The sequence below is a fragment of the Ornithorhynchus anatinus genome, chromosome 16 (assembly GCF_004115215.2).
Source record: "Ornithorhynchus anatinus isolate Pmale09 chromosome 16, mOrnAna1.pri.v4, whole genome shotgun sequence".
NCBI lineage: Eukaryota > Metazoa > Chordata > Mammalia > Monotremata > Ornithorhynchidae > Ornithorhynchus > Ornithorhynchus anatinus.
In genome coordinates, this window is record NC_041743.1 from 7573975 (window position 1) to 7600479 (window position 26505).

The window sequence follows — 26505 nt, forward strand, 5'->3', positions numbered from 1 at the left end:
GGCTGGTTTCACAACCTTATAATTCTGGGAAGGTTGGACAGTGGGGCACATCAGTGTTAGAGCTCAAAGTCCTCCACACAGAAGCAGCGCAGGTAGAAGAGATGGGAGGACAGGTCCAGAAGAAACCTGAGGAAAACTCATTAGAAACAGATATTGCCCAGGAGCCCGCTAGACTGAAATCTCCTTTAGGGCAGGGATCATATCTCCCAGTTCTTAGTACACTGCTTTGCACACAGACACCCCTCATTAAATACTAGTCGATTAACTGACCTTAGCCCAAAGTCATTTAATTCTTAAAAGTCATTTTAGTTCTTTAAAGTGCGGAAGCATCACTAGTGAGTGGGTGAGGGTGCGGAGAAGAGGTACTTTTGTGTGTTGTTTCCTTTGAATGAATTGAACACTCTGTTCTGCCAGAACATGCTTTCACTACACGTTTTGGCTAGGACGTTGTGGAGTAGTTAAGGAACGCTCGAACTACCACGTGAGCCTGTTTGGACACAGTGTGCTGCAATGTCACAAGAAAAGGCTTGTGAACATATTCGTGGTGTCAGACACAGTGATGACAATGGGACTTTGCCTCTACGAGAGTTTTTGAGGGAACAGAACCCCTGATCTTAGAAGAACTGGGTATGTACAATACCTATAATTTCCTCAGGCCATTCTCTCTCTCTCGTGCATTCCACAGTGGAACATGCCCAAATGTTTGGCTGATGCATGCGTCCTCCACAAATCACTGCTTTCCCCTAGGTATCCTTGATTTGGAAAAATAGGGGTTCCATTTCCAGAGGGTTCTCTGAGAATTCTGAGTTCCCTGCACAGCTTGGAGAGTCCTATTGCTTGGCTTGCCTTAGGTCGGTGGGCCCAAGGATGGTAATCACTCAATCTCCTACCAAAGGATGGCATGGCTCTCCTGGTGGAAAACTGTACTGACAAAAGTGGGAAGGCAAGGCCCAAACCGTGCGCTGACCAATCAGGAGTTTTGGTGGGGAGGTGCGGGGAGTCCTGATTGGTTTGGATACCCTCTGTTCTCCACCTTGGAAACCCAAGGAAGGGGTGGAGGTGGAAGAAGTAGTAACAGAGATCAGGCATCGGTCCCTCCATTCTGACCTGGACCCTCAACTTGTGGAGAGTAAAATCTTTGTTTTTGGTTTTTTTCAATGGTATTTGTTAAGTGCTTACTATGTGCCCAGCACTGTAGAAACAAATTAATCAGGTTGGCCATAATCCCCACACAGTCTCAAGCTCACAGTCTTAATCTGCATTTTCTAGATGAGACAACTGAGGCACAGAGAAGTGAAGTGACTTGCCCAAGGTCACACAGCAGACAAGTGGCAGAGTCGGGATTAGAACCCAGGCCCTTCTGACGCCCAGACCCTTGTTCTAACCACTAGGCCATGCGGTTTCTCAAAATCTGAGATGGAAAAGCCTACTGACCTGGAGACAAAGTCGGAAAGCTCAAATGAGATGTTTTGCTGACACAGTAGGGTCGCAGGGCAGGTTCTAGTAGTAGGAATAATAATGATAATGATAGTAATCATAACTGTGGTATTTGTTAAGTGCTGCTTACTATGCGTCAAGTCCTGTACGAAGCACCAGGGTAGATATGTGAAATTCAAGTGAGACACAGTCTATGCCTCAGATGGGGCTCACAGTTAAAGGAGGAGGGAAAACATGTATTGAATCCCATTTTACAGATGAAAAAACCGAGGTCCAGAGGTCCAGTATTTTGCCCACGGTCCCACAGAAGGCAAGTAAAAAAACCAGAATTAGAACCCCAGCTCCTCTGACTCTTGGGCCCATGTTTTTTCCACTAGGTAAAGCTGCTTCTAGGAGACCCAAAGATCGGGTTCTAGTTCCAGGTTCTTAGGTGTCCTGCTGGGGGGTCTGGGACAAATCACTTAACCCCCAGCTCTGAAGTTGGGTGGAGCAGGATGTGGTGAGGGTCAATCCGTAGGGAAGTACTTGGAGTTCTTTGGAATAAGGGACTCTCCCTCGAAGATTTTCTCAGAGTGGCCCTTCAGGTTACATCTATGTGGTTTTCCAAGAAAAACACCATCTTACTTGTGTTAGCTCTACAGGAGTGATAACAGGGATGGGAAAGCTGCAGCTCAAGCCTCTCCCGACTCAAGGAGCATCAACCAAATTGTCAGCCGAATGTTGATTACAAAATCTTCGTTTTTGGCAATGATGCAAAAGGCAGAGAGCACAGCTGCATTTTTGGACCCTAGATGGAGCCTACAAGAGCTGGCAGTTACAAAAAACACCTTCTCACTTGGAAATGGAACAGGTTTGAGCTGGAAATGTAAGGGGAAAATAAACACTGACCATCGCCCCCTAGCTCTCCACGATATAATTTTTACAGTCAGATTTCTGGCTCTGACTCCCCTGTTTGCCTCCCTAAGCAACAGGCTCCTTGGCCTGTTCCCTCACATGGGCTTTATTTTCCTCTGTGCACAGAGGTAGCCTGGACAAGTGGAACAAGGATGGTGTTGGGATCCAGAAGAGCTGGATTCTAATCCTCCTGGCTTCAGCCTTTGATTTGTCGGGAGCAGCCTTGGGCAAGCCACCTCACATCTCAGTAGTGCCTCAGTTCCGTCTCCAGAATCCGGTCGGACTTACCTTCCGGAAGGGTTGAGTGGGTCAGCGAGGTGAGGCAGCCCCAAGGAAGCACTCATTAGTGGTTCAAGGGGAATAAACAGGTGAGGAGTCCTCTTCTAGACTGTAAGCTTGATGTGGGCAGGGATTGGGTCTACCAACTGTGTTGTATTCTCCGAAGAACTTAGTACAATGCCCTGCACTGAGTAAGCACTCAATAAATATCATTGATCGATTGAGTCTTTAAAGAATTACTCAGTCTGGGCAGGGGATGAGAAGCTCTTTCCCAGGTAAGAGTGTTCCAGCCAGCTGGGAGAAAGGTATCAGCTGACCTTACCTTATCATCTGATTAGCCAGGCAATGCTTCCCCCTCCTTATCTCCCCTTACAAATGCAGCCAATCCCCCTGGACTCAGCCTGCCTCCTCCAGAGGTGTGATGGGAGTTAGATGCCAAGGAGGAAGGAGAACCTCCCTCTGTGGGAGGCGATGGGAAGGAAAGAGTCCCCGGGAGACCATAAACCCCGGCAAGAGTACAGTAGCCCAGAGAGGGAGGGAGTGGCTAACCAGAGAGTGGCTGGCAAGTGCCAGAGCAGTCTTTGCTTCTGTGTAGGGAGATGAGGGTGACCGCTCAGCAGAAATAGATCTAGATGTATGCCTACTGGTCTTCCTTGGGAAGCCGCTGAAGGTTTGTGCTCCTGAGTGTTAGGGAGTTACTGGTGGCCCCGCAGAGTGGAAGAACCCCAGGAGCCTGTTTTGGGGTTTGCTACTGGCCTCTCCAGACTAGGCCTCTCCTGGGGTTCTGCGGGGGTGAGAGTTGCAGTAAAGAGCACTGGGCTGCTTTTCCCTCAAACTGGATACTTAAGATCTGTATTCAGGATCCTTTGGAGCCCAGGGCTCATGCACAAAGTCTGGAGACCTGAAAAGTGACCACTCTGGGGCTAGTAGGGACCAGTAAGGCCAGGCAGTCAGTAAGGGAACCAACAGTGCACTAAGAGTAGCGTCTCAGCTTGACCCCTGCATACCTTCTTGGAAGCGGAGAGGGAGCAGCCAGAGCACAGTGGGGTCAAGGATACCTTGTTCTCCACTCCCCGACTGGTGGATCAATGGGGAGCGGAGAGAGACCGTACACTGGACACCCCTGCCGTGGCCTGGAATTGCCCTGCTCTGGAGTGTAGCAGTCCCAATGGGGACAGAAGAGTAAAAGTTAAGGAACTGAAGCCAAGAAAAGAACTATGTCCCTGCCTGGAACTTGACTATTTTATTTACGGTATTTGTTAAGTGCTTACTTACTACTTGCCAACCTACTCACTGTACCTCAATCTCATCTGTCTTGTGGTCTATCTTGTGGCTGACCTCTTGCCCACGTCCTGTCTCTGGCCCAGAACGGCCTCCCTCTTCATATCCGAGACACGATCACTCTCCCCACCTTAAAAGCCTCCAAGATGTGCCTTCCCTGACTCAGCCCTCATTGTCCATTTTCCCACTCCCTTCTGTGCTGCCCTGGCACTTGGATTTGCGCCCTTTATTCATCCACCTCTCAGCCCCACAGCGTTTATTTATATCTCCTTAATTCACTTATATTTTTGTGTCTCCCCCTCCAGACTGTAAACTCATTGTGGACAGGGAACATGTCTACAACTCTGTTACATTTTACTCTTCTAAGTTCCCAGTACAGTGCTCTGCATTCAGTAAGCACCCAATAAATATGATTGATTGATTATGTGCTACCCACTGCATTAAGTACTGGGATAGATACAAGCTAATCAGATTGGATACTGTACTTGTCCTATATGGGGCTCACAGTCTGTACAGATGAGGTTACTGAGGCACAGAGAGTGAAGCACTTAGTACAAAGCTCTGCACACAGTAAGTGCTCAATAAATACAATTGATTGGCTGACTGGCCCAAGGTTACATAGCAGACAGGTGGTGGAGCGGGGATTAGAACTCAGCTCCTCTGACTCCCAGTCTGTGCTCTTTCCATTATCTATATATCTGTATGTGTCTGTAATTTATTTATTTACCTATCTGTTTATTCATTTATATTACGGTCTGTCTCCTCCTCTAGACTGTGAGCTCCTTGTGGGAAGGGAATGTGTCTGATTTTATAGTACACTCCCCCAAGTGCTTAGAACAGTGCTTTGCACATAGAAAGTGCTCAGTAAATATGATTAATAATAATAATAATAGGCCATGCTGCTTCCATGTTTAGCTGTAATGGTATATATTAGCACTTACTGTGGGCTAAGTACTGTACTAAGCATTGGGAGAAAATACACAGGTGGGAATTAGATGGTCCCTATACCTCAGTGGGTTATAAGACAAATATTAAATTCTCCCTTTGGAGGAACACATATGGCCAACTACCGCTATTTTCCCAGAAACATTGAGCCCTTCTTCCTGTAGCAGGGAGTTTCCACTAGCAGGTTATCTGAATAATTCAGGTCAGGTGATTGGGGGGGAATTATCCAGATAATATTCTGGTGGAGACACTACTCAAATGCTTTTTCTTTGATGGTTTTGGGTGGTGGCTCCCCGGGCAGTGAGTTGTTGAGCAGATACAGTACTGGTGAATCCCAGTAACAATGCCCAAACAGAGGCGTAGAGTCTCTTGACCTAGAAGCATGATGCTTTGAGCTTAAGTCCTCAAAAGGTGTTTGTTCTGTTTCTTTTTTGAAAGTCAAGGTAGGGGGAGGCACGAATATGAACATGCTATTTCCCAGTTCACCCAGATCTGGGCCGGAGAGGGATATCCCCTGAGCCCCTCCCAAAGGCCGTTGGTTCAGAGATGGCCACATGCAGAGGAGCAGTCTTGGAAGAGGTGCCAGAGTTCTGATTGTATTGTTCTCTCCCAAGTGCTTAGTACAGTGCTCTGCACCCGGCACTGTTTGCTCAACCAATACCACTGACTGATTGAAGTCTCCCCACAGAGGGAAAAACTTGGCTGTACAGTTAGGGGAGGGGGTGGGAAGGGGTGTCTCGAGGTATGGAAAGACCACCCACTGCAGCTCCACAACTCACATTATCCCCTCTCAGCTGGAGGGAAGCCATCTTGTATAAAGTGTGTCCCTTTTCGTGAATCTTGGAGAGGAGGATTGGGATTGCTTTGTTCTCTTTTGATGGAAATTTACACCTTTAAGGTCCCAGGACTCCAGCACAGGCTGATCCAGAGAAAGTCCCAGTACAAATTAAGCCCTTGGCTAGACCGAGTCAACCATCAGCAAACAAACAGAGGCATCAAATGTGAGAAACAACCAGAGCAATTGATGCTAAAAAAGGCCAAAACTGATGGACTGAGGCAGTCAGGAAGTAGTTGTTCCCATGATGGAACGGTGCAGAGGACTGGCTGACCACAGGCGTAGAAATGCAAGGCCCAAAAGCAACTGGCAGTGTGAGTGAAGAAGGCACAGGCTGAGGCTTGGAATTCAGAGAGTGTTAAATAGACAAAGTCTCGGTTTTCTCATTGGGAACCATTCGGTTTGATGGCTTTGAACAACCCTACACACATATCCTATTGCTTTGGAGAAGCAAAGCACTTATCACTGTCTTGTGAAATATGATCTATTAATTTTAACAGTCTTATCCACCCTGAAAGCAAACAATAAGTTCAGTTTTTTTTTAATGTGATTTGTTAAGTGCTTACTATATGCCAAGTGCTATACTAAACCCTAGGTTAGATACAAGCTAATCAGGTTGGACGCAGTCCCTGACCTACATGGGGCTCACAGTCTCAATCTCAGTTTTACAGATGGGGTAACTGAGGCCAAGCGAAATGATGTGACTTGTCCAAGGTCACACAGCAGTGAAGTGGTGGAACTGGGATTAGAACCCAGATCCTCTGACTTCCAGGCCCGTGCTTTATATCCACTAAGCCATGCTGTTTTTCAAGTTGCAGCCCATTGGGTAAGAAAAGAAGATTTGGTCCCAGAGCCATTTGATCACTCTACATCCCCCATCTAACACCTCTCTAATCGGACCTATGGTCTAGTCGCTCCATTTAATGGTAATGTCCAAGAACCACCTGTAGATCATGAACACCCTCAGCCAATGGAGAAATGCCAGCAATGTGGCTCTTGCCTACTTGGGATGGAAACAGATTTAAAAGTTGGAAATGGTGTATGGGAGGAGTGGGGATTCCTGGTCTGTCACACACCCTGGAATCGGCTCGGCCTAGGAAACTGCCATGTCAGAAAACCTTTTGGCTCCCCGAAGACTCTATATGGGCCCTGCCCACGTTGACAAATGCCATTCCTCTCTTGCCCCTCTCCCCCACGTCCCTCCTGCTGCCATTCATACCTCCTACTCTCCCCAGCCCAGGGAACATGCAGAGACTCTGCCGGCCACACATGCACAAAAAGTCAAATGCCTTCAAGACCCAAACAAAATGGGGCTAGGAAGGAGAAGCAGAACCTAGTCAACTTCATTTCTTCCTGTAATATTTGCTAAGCGCTTAGTGTGTGCTAGGAACTTTACGGAAGCAGTAGGATAGATACAAGCTAATCAGGTTGGATACAGTCCATGTCCCATATGGAGCCCACAGCCGTAATTTCCATTTTACAGATGAGGTAACTGAGCCCCGGAGAAATGAAGTGACTTGCCTAAGGTCACACAGCAGACAAGTGGCAGAGCCAGGGATAGAACCCAGATCCTTCTGACTCCTAGGCCCATATTCTATCCACTAGGCCACGCTACTTATCAACTTCTTTTAGGCTTGCTGGCTGGTTTTCAATAGCAGCGTGGCTCAGTGGAAAGAGCACGGGCTTTGGAGTCAGGGCTCATGAGTTCGAATCCCAGCTCTGCCACTTGTCGGCTGTGTGACTGTGGGCGAGTCACTTAACTTCTCTGGGCCTCAGTTCCCTCATCTGTAAAATGGGGATTAAGACTGTGAGCCCCATGTGGGACAACCCGATCCCCCTATGTCTACCCCGGCGCTTAGAACAGTGCTCGGCACATAGTAAGCGCTTAACAAATACCAACATAACATAATAGACCCAATGCCAGGTTTTCCTTAGGCTGGCTCTAATTGTTTGTAGTCCCTAAGCCCATGGATCAATGCTTTGTGCCGTGTCTGGGATAACTCCTTCTTCCACCTCATACGATCATCCTTGATTTACTGAGACTGTTACATTGGCATTATACTGCCATGCTGTGACCAGACCTGCCTTTCACAGTTTAACATGGTGATCCTTGGTTGTCCCCAAACACGGCCCCAAGCACCGCACCCAGTACCCTGAGATAACTACATGCCTTCAGTTGGGCCGCACTCATCCACCAAGGTGGCTCTGATAGGCGTTTCATCTTGTGTCTTGCCAGCAAAGTCCTGAAGATCCAGTGCCTAGAGGGTGGAGTCTGGGAGCAAGGAAGCTGCATCCCTGTGGTGTGCAAGGCCCCGTCACCTGTCTTTGAGGGCATGTACAACTGCACCAATGGCTTTGAGTTGGGCAGCCAGTGTGTTATCCACTGCAACCCACCCAGGAAAAAGGTAAGGAGAAACTCGTGGCTTTCCCACAGATCTAAGAGGGGGAAGCTGGGGAGGGATGGGATGTTGAATGTTCAGAAGGACTTTGGAGCTGTGGGGGAACCTTGGGGACACTGATGGTTCATGAGGTAGGAGGACACCCTCCCCTCACCACTGCCGAGGGATGTTGCTGGAAGTCGAGGCTAATTCTTTGCCGACACATGTACTTGGACCAAGGATTGTTGACCTGGTGTCTGCATATAGTCTTACACGTCTCTGGGTCCCCATCTCTGATCACACCGGCTGGCAGCCTACCTTGGCCTGGGACCTGCCCCGTGTCTCTTGAGAGCAGCATCTGAACAAAACCCCCATGCCCTAGCAGAGCTAAAAGGGAGCAGTGCTGTCTGCTGCCTTTCCTACCCTGGATTTTAACTCGAGAGCTCAGAAACGGGAAACTACAGCCTAGCAGCTGAAGTCAGGAACATATCAACTGTGGCACATACACAGAGTAGTGGAGGAGCTGCGTGGACTGAGCCGGGCAAGGGGTGGTGACCTCTGCTCTCCTGGAGTGCCCCGAGTCCCAGGAAAGGGGACAGATCAGCTAGGTCTCTGAAGAGTCGGGGTCGGGTGGGGAAGGCTCAGTGGACTCCTGAACTTGTGAGCCCCTTTCTGAACAGGCCCTGTGCTGCTGCATTCTTCAGCTGGCCTGCAGTTGCTGGAATCGTATACCTTGGGAATGTTGGAGAGAGAGCCAGGAATGAACGTGTCATGCCAGTGGAGGTCCTGGAGAAGGGAGAATTTGAATTTGGCCAGATCGAAGGTCTGTGCCCTACGCATTCTCCTGTTGACTCCCGAGAGGCAGGGAGAGAAGGAGGGGAGAAAGACTAAAGGGTCAGGAGTATGTTCGGGTCCCCGGTGGGAAAGTTTTAAACAGTTGGCGTAGGTACTGGAAAGACTGCAGATCCTGTCATTGGGAATCCTGCTCACTGGGGAAAGTCTCCCAGGATCTCAGGGACCCCAGCCATCCCTGTGAATCTTCTTCTCTGTCCATCTCCTTCCAATCCTGGCCCAGCATTGAAGACCACCTCTTCTACTGGAAGTCTCTTAGGACTGTAAGCTCCTTGAGGTCAGGGACCATGTCTGTCAACTCTTTTGTACTCTCCCAGATGCTTAGTACAATGTTCTGCACACCTGCAGTAAGCACTCAATAAATGTCATTAATTGATTGATGGATGGACTGCCACTCTACTGTATCTCCACTGTTCTAGGGACCCACCTTCTGCACCAAGGAGGGACTCTGGACTGAGGAATTTAAGTTGTGTGAGAACCTTCAGGGAGAATGCCCCCCGCCCTCGGAGCTGAATTTGGTGGAGTACAAATGCAGCCAGGGATTTGGAATTGGTAAGGATGGGAGGGGATGTGGAATTTACCTCCAAAAATCCTCATCTTTTTGGGCCTGGCTGGTTGGTGAAGCGCTCAATAAATACGATTGAATGTTCTCCTCCAGGATTAGAGGGGAAAGGCATGTTGACTCTCAGCCGCTTCAGTAAAAATGAAATTTATGGCAAAATTCTGTTTTCTTTTTAGACTTCTGCGTGCACGCAAAGTCAGTCAAGCTGCTTAGGTATTTGCATCATGTCTGGTCATGTTACCAGCAGAGCCATGTGGCGGAAAATGCCTTGAGAATGCACATTTGCTCTTCCAGGAATAAGGGAGAACATAGGGGACAGCCCTCCCTCCCCCCCAGCCCCTTATTTGCCGAGTTCCTCCAAGCTCTCTGCTGCTGTTATTGGAGTGGAGAGTTCCTGGAGGGCGTCTCTGATGTGGTCCTCACCTGGGTGCCTCCTCAGCCTTTTCTTCTCTTTGGGAAACTGGGAGACAGAGCCCGTGGATGACCCTTCTTCAAGTAAATGGCAGTGAAAGGCCTGCGTAGGGAGGGCTGATTTATGGTGATGTTGAAAACCCAGAGGCAAACCCAGTGCTTGAGTCAGCATTGTATTGGCCGCTCCAGTCCATCAGTCGAGAAGAATTTCCTGTCAACCCACAGAGAGAGCAGCAGGATCCCAGGGACCCAGGCCCATGTGTCCGTTCCCTCGAGGACTTCCATCCAGTGGGAGAGTGAGTCAGGCTGACAGACTGCCTCCATCAGTCAGTCAATAGTATTCACTGAGCACTTTCTCTGTACAGAGCCCTGCATCTGGCACTGGGAAGAGGACAGTAGCATAAGTAGGCATGATCCCGGCCCTCAAGAAACTTACAGTCTACACGTATGGGCATTTGTCCAGAAATGGCATGAAGGTGCTGGGGGCGGAGGCAGGGAGTGAATCACACTCAGGGCTGGTAGGCTGGAGAATGGGTAGGGTCAATTGGAGAGAGCAAGCTGGAAAAGGTGGATGGTGAACTGGGATTTTTGAGAGGGATTTGGAGAGAGGACAGGAGCAGAGAAAGTGTGGCCCTCAGACAGAACAGCTTGAGCAGACAGGAAGAGTTACCACTAGGAGTTGGTGGAAGGTTCACAGGGAAGACCCTCTTATTTTGGGGGGTCACGGGTCATGGTATGATCCTGCCCCTGGACTATGACATTACAGCTCCCATCCACCATTATTTCAAGAGTGGTGAAGGTAGCAGGCAGGGAAATCGAGCCCACTGAACCCTGAGATGTGTAGGAGTTTCAGAAGGCAATTAAAAAAAAATTTAAATTGGTGTTTGTTAAGCGCTTACTATTTGCCATGCACTGCACTAGATACAAGTAGATACAAGCTAATCAGGTCGGACGCAGTCCCTGTCCCACGTGGGATTCACAGTCTTAATCCCCATTTTACAGATTAGGTAACTGAGGCACAGAGAAGTTAAGTAACTTGCCCAAGGTCACACAGGAGACAAGTGATGGAGCCAAGATTAGAACCCAGGTGCCTCTGACTCCCAGCCCACAAGGCCAGGCTGCTTTTACATTTGAACCCAGTTGCCTCGTGGATCCTGGGCTCAAACTACAGACTCATCTCCTAGGGAGTGGCAGAAAGGGTGACCCTAAAGGGATAGGGCCCAGAGACTGGAAACAGCTGAGAGATGAATTCTCCCAATACCATTCTTTCCCGCCCCTAGGCTAGATGTGCCAGGGCTTTGGCCCAGAGTTCCAGAACACTTCTACAGCTGAGCCCACCAAGCCCCAGCCCAAACCAAGTCCTGCAGTACTCAGCAACCCCAGGTGGCTGCCTGACTCCAAAGCTTCGTTTGGCCTTCCTATAGTTTTCTACCCCAAAGCACATCGAGTTTCTTGGTCACCCCCAGTATGGTCTCTACAGAAGGATTGAGTGCTTTCTGCATCCCCCCTCCTCATCTCTGGATCACTTGCTTCTTCACATCATCTCAGAGGCCTTGAGAGAGCAGAGTTCAAAGGCAGCAGCTGGGGGGACCATTAAAGATGAATGGTGTCTGACTCCAGAGCCCACGAGGTGGTTGAGAAGGCTCCACGGACAAAAGAATGTGTCAAAGGCCATTTCTTTGAACTCTGGTTTAGAACTGCCCTTTCCATGCCATAAATCACAATCCCTCTGGGTTGAGAAAGGGTCTAGATCTGAGGCTTCAAGACCCATGAGCTGCCTGATTCTCAGAAGCCAGTATTTATTTAGGTGTTTGTCTCTCCTGTCGGTTTCTCTAGGTGCGGTGTGCACGCCATCCTGTGTAATCCCCCCCAGCGACCCCGTCATCCTACCGGAAAACGTCACTGCAGATACCATGGGGCACTGGATGGAGCCTTCCAAAGTCCAGGTAAGGGCGGGTCCTTCCAGCAGGCTCCAGTGGGACGCAGGGGCTTGAAATGAGCTTCTCGCTTCCCTGTCAGCCAAGGGTTTCTGTTGATTTTGGAACATGGCAAGGATTGTTCCTGCACTGAATGATTGAGGCTCTAGGGGAAGGAGGGAGCATGGAAGGACACAGAGAGAGAAACTGCTCAAAAAGGAATGCAGGAGAAAGAGCAGGCAGAATAAGGATGAGGTTTTTTAAAGAATAGCGAATGAGAGTGCTGTGCAGAAAATGAGAAAGTGGGAAGGAGGTGGGAGGAGATGAAAGGGTCATGAAATTGGGAAGGAAGAGAGAATGAAAGGAAAAGAAAGATTTGGGATGGGAGATAGGGGCTAGCCAATCCCTAAATTAATAAGGCCTTGGTAAATCAATCGATCAATCTACATTTAATGAGTGTTCACTGTGTGCAGAGGACTGTACTGAGCTCTAGAGAGTACCATACAAAGAGTTGGTAGACATGTACCCTGCCCACATTGATAATAATAATTGTGACCAACCCAATTTGCTTGTATTCCCCCAAGCGCTTAGTATTGTGTCTGCACACAGTAGGCACTTAACAAATACCACAGTTAACATACAACAGAGTTGGTAGACATGTCCCCTGCCCAAGAGGCAATTAGAGTCTAGAGGGGAAGGCAGACATTAAAATAAATTACAGATATGTATATGAATGCTGTGGGGCTGAGGGTGGGGTGACTATCAAGTGCTAGAATGGTCGCATGACTCTCCAGAAAAGACAGCAAGATCGTAAAGACCAACCCAACCCCCGACCCTTCCTGGCCCTCCACACACTGAACAGGCTGGACTTTCTGCAGGAAAAACAGAATCGAGGGCTACCATCTGTCATTCGTGTCCGGACTTAAGCAGAGAATTCCAACTATACAAGCCTGTCACCCAGCCAGAGCAATCTCCCATTACTGTCCATAGGGACAGGGTTGTTATCCCTATTTTCAGGCAAAGAAAATAAGTAATTGGCCCAAAGTTGCAAAAAGCACCTTGTTGTGTTGTGTTTCAGAATTCCAGTCCTTTCTTAGGCCTCTGTCTCTTGCCCCTTTAGCTCAGGCTAGGGAGACAGTGATTCAGGCAGCTCAGGATTCTTCTGTTTTACCTCATTTGTGAGCTCCTTCCTCTGGTGCCTGGAGTTGCTCTTTGGCACACTGTTCCATGCTCAGGTGTCCAGTGGGCTCGGATCGGATAAGTCAAGTGGCGTAGGTGTGGTAGCTCATGGAGCTCAATTTCACGGAGCTCAATTTCTCCTAAAGGAGAAGGGAAGGCCATGGTTGCATGACATTTTAAGTCAAAATGTAAAAAGAGAGATCCAAGACACTGAGATCTCTGGAACCTCTCAGAGATCAGGGCCATCTCTTATCCCACTCTGTGTTCTAAGCTAGGGAAGACTGAGGTGATTGGTGAAACAGGGCTTGTGGGTCAGCGGGAGTCAGTTCACTTTGATGCAAGTTCCCAGTCAGTATTCTAGCAGGACAGACTGGGTTTGGGTGCAGCAGCCCCAGGGAGGGTAAAAACCCAGTACCTCAGTAAAAACCCAGATGATTCACATCTCAAACTTCAGGCCAAACACCATGAAGAGAAACCAGATGCACCTTCTCCCTCACAGGCAGCTAATTCCATCAAGTAGGGTCACTGTGGCCTGGTTTTATCACAAAAACAATGATTTTGTGCCCTGCTGGTGATTTGCACTGGGACCTGCCTGCCTGCTTACCACCCTGCCTTTCTCCCCCTCCAGCATAATAACATCTCCTGGCTCTTGGACTCCCAGGGCCGCTGTGAGGGAATAATCAGAATTTCAGTGAATTGTCTCATGCACGTCAGAAGACAAATTGATGGATCAATGGATTTGTAACTTACATTCATTTGCAGAAGCCCCTGAATATGAGAGCTCCCCTTCCTGTCCTCCCCTTTTTGTCCTTCCCTCCCTGTCCTCCTTCTCCCTTCCCTCATCCTTCTCCTTCCCTCTTTTCCCTTCCCTCATCCTTCTCCTTCCCTCTTTTCCCCTCCCCTTCCCATCCTCCTCCTCTTCCTCCCCCCTCCTCCCTGTCCTCCCTCTCTCCATCCTCCCCTTCCCCTTCCTATCATTTCCTCTTCTCCAGGTGGACTGTTCAGCTATTCCAAATGATTGCGATTTGGTGCTTTCCCCAAATTGGGTCCCTCAGGGTAACTTTCTTAAAATCCAAACCCAGCATACGCAGAGAGAAAAAGAGAAAGAGAGAGATGGTGTAGGGAGAGGAGCAGGATAAGAGGCTGGAAAAATAATACCATCAAGAGCCAGAATTCCCTTCGGTTCTTCTTTCCTCAACTCCCCAAGGCTTAGGGTCAGCTGGGGTTACAGCTTGGTGCTGTAGATACTACTGTGTGTCAGCTTCAATGAATCCCATTTAAATCTCTGGTTGCTGGCATCTTCCTCCCCCACACACTTCCCCCCTCTCCTCCCCTCCTTTCCCCCACCCACCTGAGTAGGGGCAGGACCAGGGCCGTGGCTCCTCTTGGGTCTGGTAGGTGGAGTTCAATAACTTCTTCCTTGGCCGAGATCTCTGGGGAATGCTCCCTCTGATTCTTTGGCCACATTGTATACAATAGGATTCATTTAGTGCTGAAGAGAGCAAAGAAGCGGCCCCTAATGAGAGAGGAGGAAGTAAAGGAGAAGGATCGATGCTTTAAAAAACAAACTACAAAACACTGAAGCTCTTCCTCTTGCTCAGTGGAGAATTAAGGCTTGAAATTCCTGATGAACGGCTTTTTTCTTCTTTCTTTGTAGATTATACAGCAAATGGGGCCATTAAAATCAGACCTTGAATAGCATTTGTAAAGGCATTTCTGTTTCCTCCCTTTAAGTTTCCCTGGGCAGTCCTAAGTTTGAATGTTCTTGAGAGCAGTTATGTGCATCCTGAGTGACATCTCAACTTGGACCCCAACTGATAAATCTGATACTCCCTGGAGTTCACATCAAGAATTCCATCGCTCTGTAGAACAGGGACGCTAACTTTAGACAGGCTTCAGACCCTAGTTTTAAAACTCTAGAGTTAACTAGGTGCAGTTCCTGGACTTGCCCAGTGTATCCCCCAGCGATGGTGGAGAAGACGGCCTGGCCCAGGGTGGTTACCCTTAGGAACGTGGTTCCTGCCGCCTTGTACTTTCACCACTACATCTCCCAGGAGTTTGACCCAAACTTCTCCACCAGTTGGGGTCCCGGAACAGCGGGCTGGGACTCTTGGGAGATGTAGTCTCCAGGGCAGAAGGAGAGGTATAAGGGCAGCCACAAATGGATGTCTGACCATGTTAGGAATATAGATCATTTACTGGTCTCATCAAAAAAGTACTAGTTACAGTAATTGGAACCTGCTACTCTCAATATTTGTGTGTGGGTATGGATGTGTGATGGAGGTGGTGAATTGCTGTTTTTCCTATCAATCATATTTATTGAGCACTTACTGTGTACAAAGCACTGGATTAAATGCTTGAGAGAGTAATTAATTATAATTAATTAATCTCACCATTATCATCTTCAAAATCAAATATAGTTATGTGTATAAGTGTGCATGCCCTCTTGGCTAGGTCTATTTTATTCTAATGCTCAGACCCACTGGCTGAGCCTTTTAGAGCATACTGCTCCAATTTCAAGAGGAGTTATCTTAGGAAAAGGAGTAGCTCTCACCTCACCAGGCTGCTTCTCTCTTCCTAATACAGTAAGTTGAAATGTGAGGGTCTGAGCCAGTGGTTAACAGGGAGGGCACTTTGGAGTTTGTTCATTTTTTTAAACGTTCTGTGCTACTGTTCTTTAGCTATAGTGCATCTCCCAGCTCTTTAGAATCCAGAAATATTGAAAAATGCCCAAATACATCAAAATGAATTTTTAGTTTACTAAGAGCAGATGGAGACGAATTAGGTCACGTGTACACCTAGCAATGGTCTTTGGGAATTAGGGAGTTGCTGAACATTCAACTTGAGTAAACTGGACCTCCCTTGAGCTTTAATTTGGTGTCATCTGGATCCCCATCTGTCTCCTATTGGCTACAGTTAGTGGGTACTGAAATGATGAGGGTGAAATATTTCACCATAAATGCGAGGAAGGCAAAATGAGCAGAGGCAGGCACTTTGGTTTCCGACCAGTGTTCTGTCGTCTTCATTGTCAGTCAATCGATGGAATTTATTGAGTGCATACTATGTGCCGAGCACTGTTCTGAACACTTGGGAGAGGAAAATACAACAGGCTCGATAGACATGTCCCGCTGGGGGAAGGCTTGGGATTTCTTTCCCATCAGGTCCTGTTCCCTTCTGGGGGAGCCAATCCATCAGTCCATGATATTTATTGATGCTTACTGTGGACAGAGCCCTCTGGGAGGCTGACAGGTTCCCTGGAGGCCCAGCTGGCTCAGGCCCTCTTTGGGAGGACCAGTGAGCCAGTGGCCTGGGCAGAGAGTGTGACATATTGGATCCAGGACAATGGGAGTCTGAGGCTTACTGTGTTCCAGCACATCTTGTGACCCCACCTCTATCTTTCTCTTCTCACTAGAATATCGTGTGCACAGGGAGGCGGCGGTGGCACCCAGACCCCACGACCGTCCACTGCATCCAGTCGTGTGAGGTAAGTGGAGAGACCTCCCTGGGAGGCTGCTTCCTTGTGCCTCCTGCCACCTCTGGCACCCCAAATTAGGCAGCTGTTCCTTTTAAGACAGTGGTCTCGTCTTCTGACGACTTTGCGATTTTCTGCTTCCAACTCATCTAGGAATCGTCATCCATATTGTCGTCAACATTATTGACCGGCTGCACACGCTGTGGGGGCTACTGGGCCGGGTGTTTGGGAGTGTATGAGAGAAGGAAAAGGCAGTGGGGTGTCTGCCCTCAAGATATTTCCAATCTAATGGAGTAGCCAAGGTCCAGGTCACTTCCTGTGCAGGTCTAGATCACCTGAGGGGGGAAGAGACTGGAGAATGCCAGAAAAAAGGAAAAGTAAGAGTCATTTGAGTTTATCCTCATAAAACCCCAAGATAACGTGAAGGTGGGGCCAATTCTTACAGTACTCACTCAGGATGACTGCCTTTTCTCAAAATAGCCAAGTCACCAGGCTCTTCCATTCACTTAACAGGGTATTATGAGTCCGAGGGAAGCGATGAGTTGAGCCCAGAGCAGTGTGGTTCAGTAGAAAAAGCCCGGGCTTGGGAGTCAGAGGTCATGGGTTCTAATCCTGGCTCCGCCGCTTGCCAGCTGTGTGACTTTAGGCAAGTCACTTAACTTCTCTGTGCCTCAGTTACCTCATCTGTAAAATGGGGATTAAAACTGTGAGCCCCACGAGGGACAATCTGATCACCTTGTATCCCCCCAGTGCTTAGAACAGTGCTTTGCACATAGTAAGCGCTTAACAAATACCAACCAAAAAAAAAAACCAGTGATAGATCTTAGATGGTCGTGGTGAGGAGGAGAGTTTAGGTGAGGGAGAGTGTCAGGGCACTGGAAGAAGTTGGCCCTAGATCAAGGACCATGGCCTCAATAGGGGGGCCCTGTTAGGGTAATGTAAGGCCGCTGACTCTGTGTGTGTGTGTGTGTGTGTGTGTGTGTGTTGGTTGCGCGCGTGTGCGTGCATGCTCTTCCTCCAGCCTGAGCCTTCCCATCCTGGGAATGCTGGTGGCTGGGGACAAACACTTAGTAGTTCCAGTCTCAGCCTCAACAGCCTTGTCTTCCAGATCCCTCACTGGAAACAATTAAACCACTTAGCAGGGACACTTGGGTCATTCTAGCTCATCCTTGGGTATTGAAAACAGAGCAATTTGATTGTCATTTCTTCGCTTCCTCTACTCCTATCCAAACACAAACACACACACACACTCACACACACACATGCACACCTCCCCATTTTTCTGCGAGTCTGTCTCCCTCTTAAACCAATTCCTTCACAGAGCAGTGGAGCCCAAGAGGCCAAAACTGAGAGTGAGAGGGGGTTGGCGGGGGTTGGGGGGAACGGGACATGTTGTAGTGCAGGGGACAGGAAGGAGAGATACCAATGAAAAGCAGTGTGAGAGCGCTTCAGGAATAAACGTTAGCATGGAGTGTGCTCTGTTATGCTGAAGGCCAACAAAACAGCTCATCTCATGCCATCATTAGGAAAACAGATGGCAGTGTGGGGGAAGGGGAAGGGAGTGAATCAGCAGCAGGGAAAAGGGGGGTGGGGGCCAAGGGGGGGGTAAAGAGGGAAAGAAAGTGAGGGAGGGCAGGGTTGGAGGGAGATAAACACTCAGGGAGCTGGGCAGAGATCAAAGAAACCTTGAGCATTCCCTTCTGTCACTCCTTCTGCCTGAGAGCAACAGGGAGGCCAGATGATGAGGGAGTGGGGGCCGTGCTTTGGTGTTTCCCAGACAGAGCACAAAGCTTTCTCATTTGCCCCATCCTCCTCTCTGTTCCTCCTTGACCCTTGCAGATACTGTAACAGGAGTCACTGAGGCCAACACATGGTCTTCAGCTGCCGAGGGTGGGCCCTCGGCTTCTCCCTCTGCACAAAGTTCACTGGTCACCCCATCTAGCTGTTGCCACTGCTGCCACTTTCCACCCACGATTGGCCTCTACCCACTTGCCCCAGCTCTATTCCCCAAGCGGGCAAGATTTCTGGCTCCAAGTCCCCTGGCTAGAATCCCTCCCCTCTATCTAGGGAAAATCCAGTTGGTTCTGTTGACAGAGGAGGTTGCAGACTGTCACCTGGGCTCCTGGGCACTCTCTTCTGAGAAGAGGGAGCCATAGGGGAGGGAGAGAAACTCGTGATGTGAAGAAGGAAGTGGAAGGAGAGAGAAATGCGGAGAGAGGGTAAGAAATTTCAGAGAGGAGAGGGCGAGAATAGGAAGTGAAAGGCTTAATAGAGGTCTAGAAGACTTTTTTCTAGGAAAAAGGAATGGAAAAATCTTGAGGACTGACTAGTCAAAAAGCTGGTGCTGAGGCGGCAAGAAAGAGGGAGGAAGACCCCACTGAGTTAGCCAGAAGGAAGGCAGAAGGTGGGGCCGGGAGATGGGGAGGCACGGTGCTGTAGGTCTGCTGCGAAGGGCAAATCCTGGTGCAAAGTGGCTTTTTGGCTGCTCCATTTCATGAGCGCTGGCGGCAAATGTTAGCTGTCCCCTTCAGGCACAGCCCTTCAATCTCGCAACGGCACAGAGGAAAGAATGAGGGGCTGGAAATCCCCGCTGGGCAGAGCAGTGACCCTTGGCCTTGTGCAAGGCCACACACACACAGCTTGCTGAATCCCTTGGAAGAGAGGAAGGGAAGAGAGGGAGACTAAGGGAGATCCAACTTGCTCTAAATTATGCAGCAGGCAAAATGAAGGATTTTGAAGCATGCTATGCTTTCTACACAGGCAGGGTAGATTAGAACACCCCAAAAAGGTGCGGCTTCACTGGAAACAACCCATCTTGACTGTATAGAAAGCACTGTCATTCTCTGGCTCTTTGGCAAATAGTAAACTTTGCTTCGCCAATAGAGACACTTCTAGGAAATGCTAATTTAAAAGAAAAAAAAGAGGAATTTACAGAATGGGCTTTGGGGTGATTTGCTTTTCATATTGTAGTAGCACAGCCAAATAGAACATGACATCCAAAAGCACAGTCTACATTGACTCTCCCAGACAACTGCATACATTTGCTCTCCGAACACTTCTTCAGTGTACGGGGCTCCCTCTGAGTAATGGTATCTATGGGATTTATCAAGCGCTTACAGTGTGCTGAGCACTGGGCAAAGCACTGGAGGTACCTACTAAAGGTAGGATAATCAGATCAGACAGCCCCATCTCCTCAAAGAGTTCATCCTCAAAGAAGTAGAGAGGTATGATCCCCATTTTACAGAGGAGGAAACTGAGGCCCAGGGAGAGGTTGTCCCCATCCAACTCGATTCTAGACCCTCTGGAGTAGATGGTCCTCGGGTGTCTGCACCCACCCAGGGAGAGACTCCAGGAACATCTCCCTGCCCAACCACAGGAGAGGATGTAGGCCCGGAAGATTATTGGGAAGCAGTGTGGCCTAGTGAAGAGAGCATGGGGCTGGGAGTCAGAAGGACCTGGGTTCTATTCCCAGCTCTACCAATTGCTTGCTGAGTGACCTTGGGCAAGCCACTTATCTTTTCTGTGCCTGAGTGTCCTTAATGTCAAATGGGGTATCTGTTCTTCTGCCTACTTAGATTGTGAGCTCCATGTGAGACAGGGATTGTGTCTGACCTAATTAACTCATACCTTCCCCAGCTCTTAGAGTAGTGTTTGACACATAGCAATCCCTTAACAAATGCTGTAATCAATCAATCAATCAAAACCCAAAGGGGGAACCTTCCTGCAAGGAATTACCCAGGTAACCACGCCGAGACGGGACTGGGGCCGAGTACATCACGCTAAGAGGCAGGGAGAGCACTCACTCGTACATGAATCCAGCCCTTTTATGCTTCTATTTACTACAAGCTACATGTGGGAGTGTTTTAATGGATGTCCTTGAGGCTTCCAGTAAAGACTTAAAAGGCCCATTTAAGACTTTGGGTGATTCCAAACAAATGTTTCTGGGTATGGGATGGGCCAGCTTCAGTCACAATGTGTTGTAACGCAATGCTCCGGGGATGCCTCCTTCTCGCGCACACAGTCTGGCCCACAATCCCCAAAGCTGTTGTCCCACCTTTGAATTCGGGTTATGTGCCCCGGGAGCCTTAAACCGTTAAGGGGGAAAGGAGCAGAAGCAGAGGCTTTCTGTCCTAAGAGTTAGGGAGCCGGGACCACTTAAAGTTGGGGCGGATGCCCAAGGAGGCATACAAAGAAATAGTGAAGACTTGTCAGGGTAAAGGCCCAAAAGTTAAAGGTGGGCATAAAGCCCTAATTTTCCAAATAGGTGAAGGGGGAAAAAACCACAACATTCCTTTGTTGGCTCAGGGACCAGGAAAGGAGAAAGAAAAGTGTTTCCCCTGTATTGGACAGGGAGGGAAAGGTGACGGTTCAGTGGAAAGAACCCAGGCTCGGGAGTCAGAGGTCGTGGGTTCTAATCCCGGCTCCGCCACTTGCCAGCTGTGTAACTTTGGGCAAGTCACTTAACTTCTCTGGGCCTCAGTTACCTCATCTGTAAAATGGGGATTAAAACTGTGAGTCCCACGTGGGACAACCTGTTCACCTTGTATCCCCCAGCGCTTAGGACAGTGCTTTGCACATAGTAAGCGCTTAACAAATGCCACCATTTATTTATTGAGCGCTTACTGTGGTGGGCAGAGCACTTGTATTAAGCATTTGGGAGAGTCTACCAACTCTCTTGTGTTGATAGAAACGATCCCTGCCCTCAAGGAAGGAGTTTAGAGTCTGGAGGGATTAAAGAGGGGATTAGAAACAGTACTCCCCATTTTCACTTTTTGGGTTTACAACAGTGAGCCCAGGGGCAAGTGGGCAGCCTGGGTGGCTGGAAATCACTTCCTCTGGTGGGGTGGGGAGAAGCCAGGATAGATATCTAGCTGCCTGGAGGGCCCCAGGGCAGCTCAGAGAACTGACTGAAATAGGTGAATCAGTTAGCATAGTTGTCAAGCAGTGGAATATAGTGAGTGCTTAAGCACAGAGCATGGCACTAAGCGGCTTACAGAGCATGGCACTAAGCGGCTTACAGAGCGTACAATGCAGTAGAGTTAGTTGGTAGACACTATTCCTTGCCTTCAAGGGGCTTACAGTCCTGAGGGGGAAGAATTCAATGATAGAAGATGGACGGATTTAGGAGGAGCCTGAGGGTTGATAATGAACTACTGTGTTTAAACAGGAGAAAGGACAGACTCTAGCAAGGTCAGGCACCTCAGCTAAATTCCCATCCTCAGGAAAACACACCAGGAAAACTTCCAAGTCCTATGGCAAGACTTGGAAGGTGCCACTACACTAAAGACTCTTGAGGTCAGTGAGAGTGGAGCTGAAGAGGCTGACCCAGGGATAAAGATGTTGGTCTGGGATGTCCCCTGGCCACACAACCCCTCAGGCAGACATAATCTACACTGGGATCCTGTAGACTACATTTCCCAAACCCCCTCCCCACCCAATCTCCTACTGTCATTCTGGGCTGGGGTTCTAGGATAAAGCAGCAGCACGCAGTGCCCCAAAGGCAGCCAAAAAGTAAGCCTTCAACTGACTGATACGGAAGAGTGCAAATCCCCTAGAAAAATGGGAGATTTATTATTATCATTATTATTTTATTATTACCATCATCATTATGGTATTTGCCTAGCACTTACTGTGTGTCAAACACTGTTCTAAGCCCTGGAATGGATACAGGTTAATCAGGTTGGACGGAGTCCCTGTCCCACATGGGGCTTACCAGTCTAAGTAGTAGAGAGGAACAGACATTGAATCCTCACTTTATGGATAAAGAAATTGAGGCACAGAGATGCTAAGTGACTTACCCAGACCCTCTGACTTCCAATAAAAGGAAATAGGATTACTCAACTCAGAGAAGAGGTGGTTTTACAAGCTGAGGTAATAAATGGCTGAGGGGTTTGACTGCATTCTGTTTTCCCATTGTAGTGCACTAAACCACAGCTGGAGAGTTAACGGTATGGGCAAGGAAGTGCTTCCGGAGAGTGAAGCTGGTTACCCAAACCCAAATGGAATAGGGTGGCTGTGGGGATTTCTTCCCCAGACAACTTTGAAAATGGAAGAGAGTCTTTCTGTCTGGAATGGTAGGAGGCAACCCTACCTGAGCGGAAGGATGATGGGCGAGGTGGTGTTGTGTGCTCCTTTCAGCCTGGGGATTTGGGGATCTCATATTGTGTTCCCAAGTGTATACATGTGCAGGCTCTTGAAGCAACAGAAGGTGTTTGGGTAAGTGCCTGCCTGGGTAGTACTTGTTGGTGTGTACATGCATCTGTGGGCGTAGGTGTGTGTGTGTACGTCTGCACACCGGTCTGTTATGCTATGGGACAATGCGGATGCTAGTGAAATTATGACAAGAATTAGGGTTTTAGGATCATTTTTGATGCACCTGGAGCAGCATTCCATAACTTCTTCCTCTGTTGTTGCTTTGGCCTACTCTCTCCTCCCTCTGCTGCTCTGGCATTGTTCATATTCCAGATGGTGGCCCCATGATGCGGGCCCTCTCCCCCGACCCCTACTCCACCACCTCCACACTCTTATGTCAGGTGCTGCTACCTAGGCTCCCTGGGACATGCCATTGCCCCGGCCTTGAGCAACACAAGCTGCTATTTTTGTTTCAAGGGAATCAGCGTCACTTAGTTGAATGTGGTTGGGCCTGAGGGTCCGGAGATCCCGGTTCTAGTCCCAGTTCCCGCATTTGCCTTCACCTTACTTCTGTGTGCCTCAGTTTCCTCATATTCATTCATTCATTCATTCATTCAATAGTATTTATTGAGCGCTTACTATGTGCAGAGCACTGTACTAAGCGCTTGGAATGAACAAGTCGGCAACAGATAGAGACATTTGACTGGCTTACAGTCTAATCGGGGGAGACGGACAGACAAGAACAATGGCAATAAATAGAGTCAAGGGGAAGAACATCTTGTAAAAACAATGGCAACTAGGGGATTGAATATCTGTTTTCCCTCATGTGTATGGGGACCGTGACTGATCTGATTATTTTGAATCGGGCATCAGTGTTTAGCACTGTGCTGGGCACATGGGAAGTGCTTAACAAACATCATTGTTATTATTATATCTAAAGATACTGTCTTTAAGTGGTGAAAACACTGAAGAGTACATTCGGTTCCGGCAGCGCCTGTGTTTTCACTCTGCATTATGGTCAGAACACGGAGGCAGTGTGCGGGAACATTTTTCCACCAAGGGATGTGGTGTCCAACCCCGGGGCCAGTACTGCAGGGTGACTTGTTCCTTAATGTGAACTCATTCATTCAATTGTATTTATTGAGTGCTTACGGCTCCCTAGGAGCACAGCCCCCCAGGTCCTAGTAGAACTGGGGACAACTCCTTTAGGGGCACCTAGCCTTCCTTCCCTACCAGATCTGGTTTCTTGTAGCCCTCACTCCAGGAACCAAGGTCTGTTTTGGGTCTTTCCCTTCCTCTTCCCCACCAAAGATAAATAGGGTTCATTGAGTCGCCAGCCTCAATTCTCTCGCCACATTCCGTGATTTCGGCCCCCTTCCATACCGTCAGATGATGCTGTTGTCATCATCCTCTTCATCATCATCACCCTGTCCCCTTCCTCCTCTCTAAATTGGATTGGACAAACTAGTCCCTTGCCCTGTGAGTGCCCTAGAGACCCAGGGCAAGAGTTTTGATTTCTCCTCGACTGATGCTTTTTCTAATGGTTAGCACTGAGAGCAGAGAGTTAAAGGTTCCTCAGTTTACTACCAGGCTCCTCCATCCAGCTGGACAAATTCCTCTAATGCAAAGGAACAGAGCTTTTGGAGTGGGGCAGGCTAGAGTTGCTTGTTATCTTTTTCCCTCCCGCCCTGCCTCATTTCCCTCCCTTTCTTCTTCCTTTTTTGAAAAAATGGTATTTGTTATGCATTTACTATGTGCCATGTGCCAGGCACTTTATTACTAAGCACTGGGGTAGATTCAAGCTAATCAGGTGCACACAATCCAAGTCTCAGATGGGACTCACAGTCCTAATCCCCATTTTACAGATGAGGGAACTAAGGCATAGAGAAGCCAAGTGATTTGCCCACGGTCACACAGCAGACAAGTGGTGGAGCTGGAATTAGAACTGAGGTCCTGTGACTCCCAGGCTTGTGCTCTTTCCATTATACCATGCTGCTTCTCAGCTTGGGCTTCATGCTGCCCTCCTTCTCTCTCTCTCTCTCTCTCTCTCTCTCTCTCTCTCTCTCTCTCTCCCTCTCCCTCTTTTCCTCCCCTCTCCACCCGCCCCTTCCTCCTTCCACCTGCAACTCCCCACCTTGTCCCAGAAAAGTGCAAATAATACCTCTTGCCACTAGACAAATGCCCAAGGGGAAAAGTCTGGCCCTAGTAGGTACACGCTAATCATGGAGAGTTACTAAATCTGTCACTTTCTTTTGATTCCGTTTTAGTTAAATGATTTTATTATTTCATAATCATCACCAACTTGACTTTTCAAATTCTCATTTTAGCCATCTATGAATTGGGCTTGGTGTTTCCTCATGGAGAATGCAGCATCACTTTTGAAGGCTTATAAAGCTCTTGGGGAATCAGTGGGTGGAAGGGGCTAGCCAAATGCAAAACTGTGTGTGTGCGCGTGGGGGGGGGATTAGGGAGGATGGGGGGCCGGGGGGGACCCTGCACTTCAGAGACTGGTAGAACAGCAATGCGTAGAGCAAAAAACGTGGAAGCCTCAAACAGTTGAAAATTAGCTTAAGTTGGAGCTGTTTCTTTGGATTGTCATAGGCACAAGGGCTCAATGCATTCCACTCGCGATGTGTTTATGCCTTTTGCTGCCAGATTTATTAAGCAGCTTTTGCACCGTGATGAAAATTCGGACATGTCTTTAGACATGCCTGGAGTCCCATCCAGGGCAAGGCAGGCTGTAGACTTTCCAGCTGGAATCTCTGAAAATCAGACTCAGAATGCTAATTGGAACTGGGTTTTCATTTTGAAAACTAAAACCATTGTTATGGGGTTTTTTCCTAAAAAAAAAAAACAACCCAACTCAACCCCCCAAAACACGAGGCATTAAAACACAACCGTGCAAATTGTAAAACCTCATGTAGATTAACAACATTCGTAAGAGCTTATGCATGTCTAAACCTCCTCCAGAGCACTACCAAGTCATCCTGGCGGGGCTCGCCTGCTGCCTTTTCTTCTCTATCACAGCCTCTTGTGTGGGCCAAATGTCTTCCTGAGAATTCTCACTCCATGGATGTTAGCAACACTGGAAGTCTGTCATCTGTCACTTTTTTTCTGTTTCCATTCCTTTCTACCTTTTCTCTTCACTCTTTGCTCTGACTCTCTTTCACTGTCCCTCTGGTTTTAGCCCGTGTTCCCAGAAAGTTAAAAAAAAAACTCACTAGCCCACCAAATTGGCAGATCCTATCGCATTTAGCTATGTCATTCTCCATGTTCTTCAGTTCCCATTCCTCCCTATTGCTCTTCTGGTCAAAGAACAACCACCACTCTCCCTGTCTTCAAAGCCATACAAAAAAAAAAACCCACCTCCTCCAGGAAGCCTTCCCTGTTGATCTCTCATCTTCTCACCATTTTCTCCCTGCCTTCTGTGGGGCCTACCCTGTGCACTGGTGACTGTGTCCCCAAAGCACTTTGCTACTCACCCCACCCCAACAGCACCTATTTACAGATCCCTATACTTTGTTGCTTCCCCTTACCTGCAATTTATTTTAATGTCTGTCTCTCCTACTAGATTATAAACTTCTTGAGGGCAGGAATCATGTCTACCTATGCATTTGTCATCTCTCAAGCACAGTACAGTGCTCTGCCCACAGTAAGTGCTCAATAAATAGCACTGATCGATTGCTGCAGACATGCTTAGAGTTCACTTGCAAATCATATATTTTCAAGAATACCTTGGAAAACTGGTCTGCCTTCCTACCCTAGCCTCCTTTGATGGACAGACCCACACCCTCCACATCCCCCTCTCCACCAAACTCATTTCTCTCACCCTGTCCTTCTGCCACTCCAAACAGCATCCCCCAGCCCCGGGTCACCCTAATAGTATAATAGTAGTAATAATAATAATAATAGTGGTATTGTTAAGTGTTATG

General features: G+C 48.4%; 1 protein-coding gene across 1 annotated transcript in view; it reads left to right on the forward strand.

The window, feature by feature from the left end:
- The window catches only part of PAPPA2 (pappalysin 2), a 157045-nt gene that overhangs the window by 111094 nt on the left and 19446 nt on the right, over positions 1–26505 (forward strand). The window contains exons 17-20 of the mRNA XM_029081125.2: positions 7908–8076; positions 9321–9453; positions 11711–11820; positions 16382–16453. Coding sequence (XP_028936958.1) covers positions 7908–8076; positions 9321–9453; positions 11711–11820; positions 16382–16453 — 484 coding nt within the window. The remainder of the gene's footprint in view (positions 1–7907; positions 8077–9320; positions 9454–11710; positions 11821–16381; positions 16454–26505) is intronic.